Consider the following 11,945-nt stretch of genomic DNA (forward strand, 5'->3'; position numbering starts at 1 on the left):
GGTCAGTCTAAATGCAACCTGTCAGCACAGACCAAAAAAGAATCAGTTGAACATTAGCCACTGAGATGTGATGAAACCCTAATGTTAGGGTTTCATCCCCACTTAGGCCTGATTTCTTATAGGTACAAGAAAGTACTTGCATGTGAAATTACTCTGCAGCTTCAGAGTCCATTCTTCCCTACCACACTGGCTTTCTTAGGGAATGGCCTAGCCTCATGCATACAGAGGCTTTCTTCAAATTGTTTTCACAGCTTTTCCTGGGATGTCCCTAGAACAGAGCAAGCTATTTTCCAGCTGTGGCCTCTCTCATCTGGAGCAGGAGAGTCCTGCAATTGCTGACCCTCGGTCACGTAATTTCCACATCAGTTAGTCCTTGCCAGCCCAAGTTCCATGGAGCAGCCTTGTTCTTCTCTCCATCGTCAGTCTGATGGGTGCATTGCTTTTTCTCATCAGGTTGCAGCTCATGGTGAATTTAATCAAGTAATGATCAAGTGAAACTTCATCTCCAGATTGTGGTGTGGTGCTGGCAACCACACCTTCACACACAGGGGTCACTGCCCACACACCAACTGCAGCCCTGTCTGGCGTGGGACAGGCACTGCTTTCCAGCTGGCAGAGCTAGTGGAGACAAATATTTTGCTAGCCCTAAACCTGTGGGATGCTCAGGGACAGCACAACCCGTTACACTTTCACCCCAGCCTTGTAGCCTGAACAGTGCTTTGTGACACTGGAGACATCAGGAAGAGGCTTAAAATCTGAGATCAATTCTTTACCCTTAGTGTTATCCCAGAAAATAAATGGCAAAATTCACGCTGTATCTGCAGAGTGAGGAGGACTGGGCTTCTGGGGAGTTTGTTCAGTATTTTAGAGGTGAAATCCTCCTCTCTTCAAAGGTAGCATACTTTGGGCTAGGTGAAAATGCTCATTGGCTTTCTTTTCAGCTCTCTGGCCTTTGGCAGGTTTTCCCTGCATTGGAACCTTTGATCATAGAGATCAAATGGCATCAGATGTTTAGGAAAATAACTGCAGTAAAGACCCTGTATCTCCAAGAAGGAGTGCAGAAGGAAAAAGAAATTTTTACATGCCAAAGTACTCCCATGGCTGGGAAGTGGAGCTGGTCTGGGATAAAATAACAGCAGAATGAGTCTGTGGGGAGCCCAGAGCAGATGCACTCAGCCTGTCTGAGAGCCTCATCTCCCACTGTGGGTGCATCAGTGCCACAAGAAGCCCCACAGGTGCAGGCAGGAGCTGCATTGCCCAGGACCCCTCACCCTGGCAGGCACTTAGCTTCACCCATGCAGGGTCTGAAGTATCCCTCAAGGGCCCACCTGGTCCTGCCCTCATGGCAGCTCTGACTCATTGTCACAAGAAAATAGCAAGCAAGAGCAGTTCCCCTCCAAGAAAAGCCTTCAAGAATTAAGGTTCATTATCTCTTTGCTATTGCAGGCAGCTCCCAGGAGCTTTGTCTCTCAGAGGAGCTGCCAGCTGAGCTTGTGTCTAAGTGGGAGAAAGCCCAGCTGAGCCCCAGGTGAGTACCTGGCTCATTCCTTCACCTGGCATGAGCTCAGTCCACTGACTTCATTCAAAGCAGACTGAGATGACAGCACCCTTTTTTCCCCCCATTTTCCTGTGTTTCCACAGTCCCCCAGACTGCTCACATGGTTGCAGCTGTGGCACACAAGGACCATTTCTGCCCTCACCTGTGCTTTGCTTATCCCTCTTTGTTTGGTTTGTTTGAGGGGAAGGCACCTCAAAATCCCCCTGGAGCTCCTCACGAGCACTGATCCTGGTAAATAGGGTCTGATGAGCTCCGTGCCACCTGGGAGATGCCTGATGACCAGTCACCCCACAGCCCGGGACAGGCCTGGCAGTGGTCCCTGGGTTTCAGCCTGGGCCGCTGGCTCGGCAGATGGAGCTCCTTCCCAAGGATATGGGCAGAGCAGCTCCCAGACTGCCGAGGGATGGTGTGGCCACTGCTGGCAGCTGGGAGCAGTGCATGGACACTGTGTGCATCTTGAGGCGTCAGAGAGAGACCTGGAACAGGGAAAAAAAGTCGATTTTGCAAGACTTTTTTTCTGTCAGCTTCAGAGGAGGAGTTTGAGCAAGAAGACAGGAATGGATCTTCCAGGTCCTGTTCCCGTAGCAATTAGGAATGAAAGACCTGTGCAGCAAACTCTACCTTTTTTCCCCAGTACTGAGGGACTGGAATCCTCTGGATTAGGAAAAACCTCAGGTAATATTACTGCTCCAGACCTGAGCTGGCTTTGCAAGGCTCCAGGGGTTTATGACACTGTCAGGCTTGCACAGGGTAATCAGCTTTGCAGCAGCACTCTGTACAGGCAGAACCCAGCAATGTCTGTGCAGCCACCTTCACACTGAGGTGGGACAAAAACCCCCCAGGCATCAGGAACCATGGGGAGCAGGGCAGAATCCCCCAAATCAGGATGGTTTCCAGAAACAGGCCTGCTCAGAGTTGTCTGGTGGTGTGAGCTGGTGAAGGTCTCTCCTTGTGCAGGGTACAGGCACAGGCCTCACAGCTGGCTGGGCTCTGTGGCTGGCATGGGGTTAATATGAACCAAACTGCTGCTCCAGCCCAAGGAGCTGGGTGAGATCCCCACGGGCCAAGGGTTGAAGCAGGGAGGGAGTCATCCCATCCATCCCTGGAGCTATTGGGCACTTCTAAAAGCCCAGACCTGGGGTGAGGGGTGCACTCAGCGTTAGGGCTGTATCCTCCCTGCTCCAGGACGCAAATGATTGTATTTCCAGGTGGAGCAGGATCCTGCACCACTCTGAGGGACAGGCTCTGACTGTGTCCTTTCTCTCCCCCTGTTCGTGCTGCTGCAGGTGTTCTGTAAGCGCTGTGTGCTGCTGGCAGAGATTTTGTTGTCCCTACCTGCTCCACACGGACTGCAGAGCAATGTCACTTCACCCTCTGCAGCCACCCCCAGCCATTCCACCTTGTGCTAAGCCTTGTCGGGCTTGCAGCTAATCTGTGGCAGCTCACACAATAACCTTGGCTCTCCCTCCCCAGCTGCAGAGGCATCAGATAGCTCTTTTCTCACCCCATCTATATGCACAGAAAAAAATGGTGAGCAAACCTCCCCTGAGTCCCTTTATTGTCAATAAATCCCCCATACACCACCCTTATTTGTCAAGCTGCTGTGGGAAATGAGAGCTAATGGGAACTGCTTTCTACTTTGCATGACTTTTCTGTGAAAAAGGTCCATTTTAAACAGTCTAAAAGGGCTTGGTAAATGATTAATCAGTTCTTGCAGCATTTGACAGGGCGGTAGTTTGTTTATGGCTTATTATGTTTAGCTACCTATGGCTCTTTCTGCTAGGACATGTTGTATAATCTCCCTAAAAGCACCTGATAGTGACTAAGTGTTTGATAACCTGTAAAAGGAACGTCAATATAGAAAACTGCCATTCTGTTTAAAGGAAGAATTGTTTCCTGATAGGTTCTTTAAAGAGTGATGCTCTCCCTGAACCACCAGGAAGGTAAACATATACAGAATCACAGAATATTCTGAGTTGGATGTGACTCTCAGGGATCATCCTTTAGTCCAATTCTTAAGTGTGTGGCCCATACAGGGATCAAAATCATGATCTTGGTGCTCTTAGCTACCTCACCAACCGAGGTAGCCTCAGAGTCTTAGAATGCTGAAAATCTGAGGATTCAGGAATCACATAGCTGTGATTCCTGAATAGAGACCTGACAAACTTTGTGACACAGGTGCCAGGAGACTGGGGGAGGTTCTAGGGATAAATTTGGTCAGGGGGAAGGAGACTCTGAGGGTCGGTGCATAAGGGGTTTAGGTGTGCAGCTGCCCTTTGAGCTGGCTGATTTGTGTTTCGTCACTTGAAACCCTTGAAGCTCCCGTTCAGCTATAAGAGGGTCTGAAGTCCTGGCTCATTTTCGGCTTATCACAGCTATGTCAATGTTTAATCTGTGCATGCTAGGTGCTGCTAAGATCCTTGGGGTGAGGAATCTTGGCTTCTTTCAGCCTGGGCGACAGACAGGCCCAGATCCATACCTGATTAGCACCTGATAAAGCAGCCCAAATATAACACAGCAGTGCTGGTGTCCCGGGGACATCTGGCTTCCAGGACACTGTGGGAGAATTCAGCAGAGCCTGCCTTGGGAGCACTTGCACTCTGGGGGGATTAACAAAGCGCTCACCAGAGCACAGAGGCTCTGCAAGGACCAGCTAAATATTCCCAGGCAAGGGTCTCTGTGATGCCATAACCCCATGGATGGAGCAAGGATAGGGCTGGATCTGGGCTCTGGATCACCTCTGTGCACCCCTTAGCAAAAGTGCTTCTCATCAGCCCTGGGCATCACTCAGGCTGACAGCTAGGCCAGCAGATGTTTAATGCTTTCTGGAGACATAAGCTTTAAAGGATGGGAGTGCAGCTTCAGAAGCTCTTCTACCCTGGTGGAATCTATGCTAGGAATCCCAATTTCATCCTCTGCTGCCTTCAGGAGCACCAGTGCCTGCTGTCCCCACTGACAACTCACATTTCACCTCTTCTCTGTGAGGGGAAGGGCTGGAGTATATATATAGCATCCCACAACATCATAGGAGTGAGGAAAACCCAAAAAACCCTGGAGACAGGATGGCTTGGCTCAGGAGTTCCAGCTTGCTTGTATTTGATTTTTCTGCCCCGATCTTCTGCTCCTGGGGAAATCAAGGGATTTAAATCAACTCACTGGGAGTCAAATCACTGCATAAAAAGCTTGCAAACTTCCCTCACATCCTTTATTCTTGGACAGATTTTTGAGTCACGATGTCCACGTGTTTTGAGGTTTTTAATGTGTTGCTTAATATAAAAAAAAAAAAAGAAAAAAGAAAGAGAAAAAAGAAAAAAAACACAGAAGAAAAAAGACAGAAGAAAAAAGAAAGAAGAAAAGAAGAAAAAAGCAATTTCCATTTCTTATTTTTTCACCCTGGAAAATGGTGCAACTTGTCATAAAGGGAAGTCCTGTCCCCAGGCTGCTGGGCCAGTGAAAGGAGGAAGGAAGAAGAGGAAGAAAGCTCCTCCATCAGCAACTGAGGACTGACCCAGCACACAATAACACCTTCAAAGTGAAAATGTTGTTTTGCAAAAACACGAGGGTTTCGCTGGAAACCGCCCTGGCCGGAGCTGCAGAGCCGTGTCAGGAGCCAGGCCAGCGCTGGGAGGCTGCCAGCCCTGAGCACTTTGGGGCTGGCAGAGTGCCCTGAGCATGTGTAATCCAACCTGCTCCCCAAAACCACCCTGTCCTGGATCACCATCTCTTTGGGGCAGCAATAACCTTCCTTTTCTTACCCTCCTGACCCAGCCAGGGCTTGCCTGAGAACACTTTTATCCGCTCCAGCTCTTTTTCTCAGCTAAGTCTCTCTCATCCTGAGAACGCTTTTCAAAAACTAACCAGGCAGTTAATTTGGATGGTTTGGGATCTGCTGTGATCGATCCAAAGTGTGTTGACCTCTGGCATTTTTAATGGCTCCCTGGGTGGCTTATCATCTCTGTATATTTAGACACCGATGTCATAGTGACACAGGTAAATACACCCGGCCATTTATTGCTGGGCACAGATCAGATGAACAAGCTGGCTCCTTTTCCCTCTCTCCATATAGGCTGCTCCTGCAAGTTTTCATCCTGTCAGATCACACAGATCCCAGGAAGGGGCCAGGGGAGCCACAAACCTGGTTGCACAGAATGCACTGCCTCAAGCCTGCAGCCTCAGTTTCTCCCGCCTCTGTTTTTGTTGGCAATAGATACTCGACTTTGCTGCATTAGCTGGCTTGGTGATGCTTGATGCAGCTGGAACACGTCACCTTCTGTGCATTTCTCAGCAAAACAAAGGTTTTGATGTAGTCCTGGTCTTGCAACAACTTCAATTTAGTACACCTATCCTCATACAGTGTACCAAAACATCTTCCAGTTCCACTGCAGTACAGCATCGTGCCTGGCATAAGCCCAGCAGCTACCAAGTTGTAATAAATTAGGAGAACTGAATGATAATAAAAAAAACAGAGACAGAGATGTAGTGGAAGATTCCCTTTTTCCCCTGCAAGGGCCAGAGGGGCTTTCCTGGGGTGAGGGCTTTGGAATAGGTAGCAGGGCAGGCAGTTGAAGGGAAAGAAAAACAAATCCCCACACCCCCACATCCCCATGCAGTTCAGGGAAGGAGCAAAGTGCAGGGAGATAAAACATCTTTTGCCAGCTGCATCCCTGGGAGTCTGGTGGGGAGCAGCAGGTGGGGGATGGAAAATTCAGCGCAGCATTTCTCTGCCTGTGTTTGATGCAGGGAGGTTGTGGGCAGGAGAGGAAATCCAGCAGGGCTCATAATTAATGTAAACACAGATCAGCCTGTGATGTCCAGCTTGTATGCTCAGGCACCAGCCCCTTGCCCTGGCCCCTCCAGGCTCTAGTCTGACTTTCATCCCTTCATCCTTGCTCTGTGGGACAGAGCGAGGTTGCAGCCAAGAGAGGGTCATAGGAATCCTGGCACAGACATGCTCCAAAAAACCTCAACACAGCTGCCAGTGAGCAGGCTGCCACTGCAGAGCAAAGTGAGCCAGAGACAGAGGGCAGGGAGGCTGCAGACAGAGCAGAGGAGCTGTGGCCCTCAGCAAGATTTAATTGGGCTTTTTGGTGTTTATGACTCTCTGTTTTATGAAAAACCATTGCAGGTGTGAGCAGCCAAGCTTTGGAAAGGACATTGAGAATAGCTTCATGCAACATCTTGGATTTTCTCTTCACCAGCTGGAGTAAAAGGATTCAGCAACAAAGTTGCTAACCAAGTGTTGAGGCTGCAAAGGGATAATGGACACTCGGATTACCCACCGCTTGGGAAAACATGGAAACTTTCCAAAGGAGGGTGCCAAAGAATGGCACTTGACTGACAATGTAACACCAGTGAAGCCTTCCAAGGAGCTGAGGCCCATGCTGGGCGCCATCCTGCTGGGCCTCATGCTGTTCATCGCTGCGGTGGTGGCCTGGTGCTACTACACGGTGTCCCTGCGGAAGGCGGAGCGGCTCAAGACGGAGCTGATGGACCTGCGGGCGGACGGCTTCGTCATCCGCAACCAGCACGGCGAGGTGGTGTTCCGGCTGGCCTTCCGCTCGGGCAGCCTGGACCTGGAGTCGTGCTCCAAGGAGGGCGAGATCCTGAGCTGCTCGCGCTCCAGCCGGGGCCCGCTCAACTTCTTCATCCAGACGGTGAAGCCCAAGGACACGGTGATGTGCTACCGTGTGCGCTGGGAGGAGCTGGCGGCCGGCCCGGCCGTGGAGCACACCATGTTCTGGGAGGACGCCCACTGGTACGGGGGCTCGGAGATGAGCATCCAGCACTGGCCCATCCGCCTGGCCGGCTACCAGGAGCCCGTGCCCTACGTCACCAGCGACGTCTACTCCTTCCGCGACAGCTTTGGCGGCATCCTGGAGCGCTACTGGCTCTCCTCCAAGGCGGCGGCCATCAAGATCAACGACTCCGTGCCCTTCCACCTGGGCTTCAACGCCACCGAGCGCGCCCTCTTCTTCCAGGCCCGCTACAAGGACTCGCCCTACAAGCCCCCGCCGGGCCAGCAGCCCTTCCCCGAGCTCAGCTACCGCGTCTGCGTGGGCTCCGACATCACCTCCATCCACAAGTACATGGTGCGCAGGTACTTCAACAAGCCCTCCAAGATCCCTGCTGAGAACGCCTTCCGCTACCCCATATGGTCCACGTGGGCCCTCTACAAAAAAGACATAAACCAGGATAAAGTTCTAAATTTTGCAAGAGACGTAAAGAAGTACCATTTTAACTGCAGCCACATAGAGATTGATGACATGTACACCCAGGCCTACGGAGACTTTGACTTCGACCCTGTCAAGTTCCCCAACGTAACAGAGATGTTTGCAAAACTTAGGGAAGATGGCTTTAAGGTCACTCTGTGGATTCATCCATTTACACACGTAGATTCACCCAATTATGAAGTGGGGATTGAGCGTCAGCTGTTCATCAAGGAGCCCTCGGGGCGGCTGCCGGCCATGGTGGAGTGGTGGAACGGCATTGGGGCCATCCTGGACTTCACCAACCCAGCAGCGCGTGACTGGTTCCAGAGCCACCTGCGCCAGCTGCAGCACAAGTACGGCATCTCGTCCTTCAAGTTTGACGCGGGCGAGACCAGCTACCTGCCCAAGCAGTTCAGCACCTTCCGCCCACTGTCGGACCCCAGCATCTGGTCCCGGCGCTACACGGAGATGGCCATCCCCTTCTACGAGCTGGCCGAGGTGCGCGTGGGCTACCAGTCACAGAACATCTCCTGCTTCTTCCGCATCATTGACCGTGACTCTGTCTGGGGCTACGAGCTGGGCCTCAAGTCTCTCATTCCCACCGTCCTCACCATCAGCATGCTGGGCTACCCCTTTGTACTGCCAGATATGATTGCAGGAAACTTCCTCCCCAACAAGACGGAGGGGGCGGCGGAGATCCCCAACCGGGAGTTGTACGTGCGCTGGCTGGAGCTGTCGGCCTTCATGCCCTCCATGCAGTTCTCCATCCCGCCGTGGCTCTACGACAAGGAGGTGGTGGAGATCGCCCAGAAGTTCACGCAGCTCCACGAGTCCCTGGTGGCCCCGCTGCTGCTGGAGCTGGCGGGGGAGGTCACTGACACAGGCGACCCCATCATCCGCCCCATCTGGTGGATCTCGCCCCGCGACGAGGCCACTCACCGCATCGACTCCCAGTTCCTCATCGGGGACACCCTGATGGTGGCTCCTGTGCTGGAGATGGGCAAGCAGGAGCGCGATGTCTACCTGCCAGCGGGCAAGTGGCGCAGCTACAAGGGGGAGCTCTTTGAGAAGACCCCGGTGCTGCTCACCGACTATCCCGTTGACCTGGACGAAGTTGCCTATTTCCTCTGGGTTTCCTAACAGGCTCCTCTTCAGCTGTGAAATTGTTGATTAGTTTACTAGTGGCTTTAATAACATGGGAATTTTCCTAATTTCTAATGCAGCAATATTTCAGAGCGCAATTTGAAGGATACACTGAGACCTCTGTTCTGTGTGGCAATTCTACAATAATTTATTAAAATGTAATGGATGTGTGTCTTTGTTACTGCATTGTGACAAGTGTAATGGACAGAAACACAGTCTCTGCTCATAATCTTTTCCCACCAAGAACTGCCGTGCACGCTTCCTCTGTCTAAAGGCAATTACATGGTCTCCTTTGTTACCCCGTTTCACAGATGATCCCCTGGGACATTGAGAATTTCATGTGCTTAGTGAAAGAGGCAGCTGCAGCAAAGTACTTTTTTTTTACAGAAAGCACTCTGAGGTTGTCCTGAAGAGGAAGGCACTCAGTTTGCAGCCTGCTTATCAGATGGGGGCTAATGCAGGAGTTAGGAGTTTGCATTTCCCATGGCCTGAGCTATCTGAGCAGCAAGGAAGCTACAGCACTTGCTAGTGCTGTGGCAGCTGTTTTCCCCCTTTTATGAATTACTGAGAACCATGTCCATGGTCTGTGTTCAGGTAAGCCTACAAAATGTGGTGATATCTCATGGCAGTCAAGATTAAATCCTACTACCAAGTCATGCAGAAGTTTATACATAGTCGGCTCCATGTGTGTTTTAAGACCATGTTTAGGACAAAGGTGTAATCTGTCAGGTGCCAGGAGAGAATGTGGCCTCCTCAGAGAGTTCAGACAATTAACAAACCAGCCTGAGTACCAGACTGCCTCAATTTCCCCACTGAGGATGTTTTCCCACCCTGTGTTAATGGAGATCCCTGTCCATGACAGGTGGATCCTTCTGTATCCTTCTGCCCATCACAGTGGTGACCTCTCCAGAATGAAGGTGTCCCAGCAGCTCCTGAAGGCTTGGGGTAACCAGGCTAGCTGTGAAACACTTTCCATTCTTGGTCCAATGTTTCCTGCTGTTTTTAAGCAACAAGAAATTTTAGGTTGACACGACTAAGAAGTTTAAGAGAGTTCGAGGGTCTCTGGGCTGCAATGTGCCTTCCCAAAATGAGAGACAGATCACTTTGCTGGCTCCAGCACACTTCCAGTGGGCACCTGGGAGGTGAAGCTGTGTGAGGCCCCAGGGCAAGAGAAAGCTCTGTTTTTTAGGGGTTTGCCCCAGGGCTGCTCCATACAAAATTAAACATAATGGGTCTGGAGAACATTGTACTCAGTTGAGAGCTTGTTTGGTGCCCAGAGGAAGCAGATCCAAAACTGACTAAAACCTGTCATCCATCAGTAGGTCCATTGTTCTATGAGAACCCTGCAAGGACACAACAGCAGTGCCAAGTGGGATGAGCCAGAACATCTTTTAGATGCCCCTGAAAGCAGCTGGAATTGCAGTAATGCTATCACTGGGGTGGCAGTGGAGAGGGAAAACCAGCATGTGAAAGGGAAAGCAATGTTCAGTCTGGCAGTTGAGCTCAGGGTTAACAGGACACCACTGAATCCTTACCACGGGCTTTCTCCCAGGTAGTTTCCAATGTGGCATCTCCCCCAAGTCTGAGAAAGTGTTTCTACATTTCCGGCCACAAAGCTCCAAATAGTTCCCCATATTCGTCTTGGGGGAACCAGAGGGCCCCAGGGCGGCCCAGCAAAATTCCTCTGGATGTTGTTCCTGCACTAATAAAAAACTTTTCTGCAAAGCTCATGCCCACAGTGCTGAGAGAGGAGAGAGCCAGACTCCATCACCCTCATGTAGTACCTCTGCCCCTGTGATCCATGTGCTCAGCATGCACACAGCTCTGCCACCCACCTGCACCCCAGGCTGATGGGGAGAAAAACAGACAACACCGAGACTTCCTTCAAACCCTGGGGGTGATATGGGATGTCTGGTCCCATGGCTGCAAAAATGTCCCCCCCATCCCCTTCCAATCTGTCCCTCAGTGCTTTCCCTGCTGCCCAGCTGAGCCACAGGAAGCCACAGGGGACAGGTGCTGGAGGCATCCTGTGAGCAGCTGGCACCACAGCCACCTCTCAACGCCCCTGCCACATAGGGGATGTGTGCTGTTGGAGGGACATCTTGTTTGCCTTGCTAAGCTTCAGTCCTGGTTGATTTTTTACACTCCCAGTGCTGTGCACGTGCTCTTTGCTGGAGGTGCTGGTGACATGAGACTCTCCTACAGAACCTGGCTCACCACAGGCTGCCTGTTTTTTGGCAGGGGAAGTTTACTGCCCTCTTTGATGACTGCTGACCTGAAAAACACCCAGCCCCACAGGCAAAACAAAAAACCCAAACAAATAAAAATCTGTTTTTCTCTACTTGGCCTCTGGGGTTTTGTGTCAGCACAAACCATCTTCATGGCTCTCCTGGCACAAGGGACCTTCAGGCTGGCAGCTCCTGCCGGGATTGAGGAGGCTGTGCTTTTTCCTGAGGCTACCAGCCTGGCCATGTGCCCAAAGGAGCTCTGCTGCTATCAGTTTGTCCTTTCACCACAGTCACCCCCAGCCTCGGGCTCTGCCTGCCTGTTGGCTTTTTCTTACTTTTAATCAAAGCTGTGATTTCAGGCAGGCGTGGACACGCTCACAGCTCAGGTCTCCTGGGCCAGCAGCCACTGCTCTGCTATCACCCACAGGCACCTCCTTGAAATCCAGTTTGCAACAAATTGGGCTCCTGCTGTAGCTCCTCTGGGGTTTGGATTTTGCCACTAACACTCCTGCCTGTGCAATGCACAGCTGTGGATGTGTCTTCAAGCACAGCCATGTAGCTGAGACCCAGCACAGAGCTGACCCCACTCACTTGCCCCCATGCCCATGGTGAGCCTCAGACACGCAGTCTACGTGCAGCACCAGGTTTTGTGAGGATGTAAATCAAACTGAAACCCAAAGCTCCAATTCTAGGAGGACCTCTGTATCGCTGAGGATCTCCTGCAAGGCTGTGAGGGCTCTAAGTTGTCAGCTTGCCTGAAGGTCTTCAGCAGTGCCAGCTTCATCCCCCATGTGGTCATCAGCCAAG

The 11,945-nt window shown here is 51.4% G+C and overlaps 1 protein-coding gene across 1 annotated transcript in view; it reads left to right on the plus strand.

Annotated features, from left to right (window-relative positions):
- Positions 1-11,251, plus strand: part of LOC134432497 (myogenesis-regulating glycosidase-like) — a 31,744-nt gene extending 20,493 nt beyond the window's left edge. Inside the window, exon 3 of the mRNA XM_063181303.1 lies at positions 6,684-11,251. Within this exon, the coding sequence (XP_063037373.1) occupies positions 6,817-8,907 (2,091 nt within the window). The 5' untranslated portion in view covers positions 6,684-6,816 and the 3' untranslated portion in view covers positions 8,908-11,251. The remainder of the gene's footprint in view (positions 1-6,683) is intronic.
- Positions 11,252-11,945: the final 694 nt, after the last annotated feature.

This window comes from Melospiza melodia, chromosome Z (genome assembly GCF_035770615.1).
Source record: "Melospiza melodia melodia isolate bMelMel2 chromosome Z, bMelMel2.pri, whole genome shotgun sequence".
Lineage (NCBI taxonomy): Eukaryota > Metazoa > Chordata > Aves > Passeriformes > Passerellidae > Melospiza > Melospiza melodia.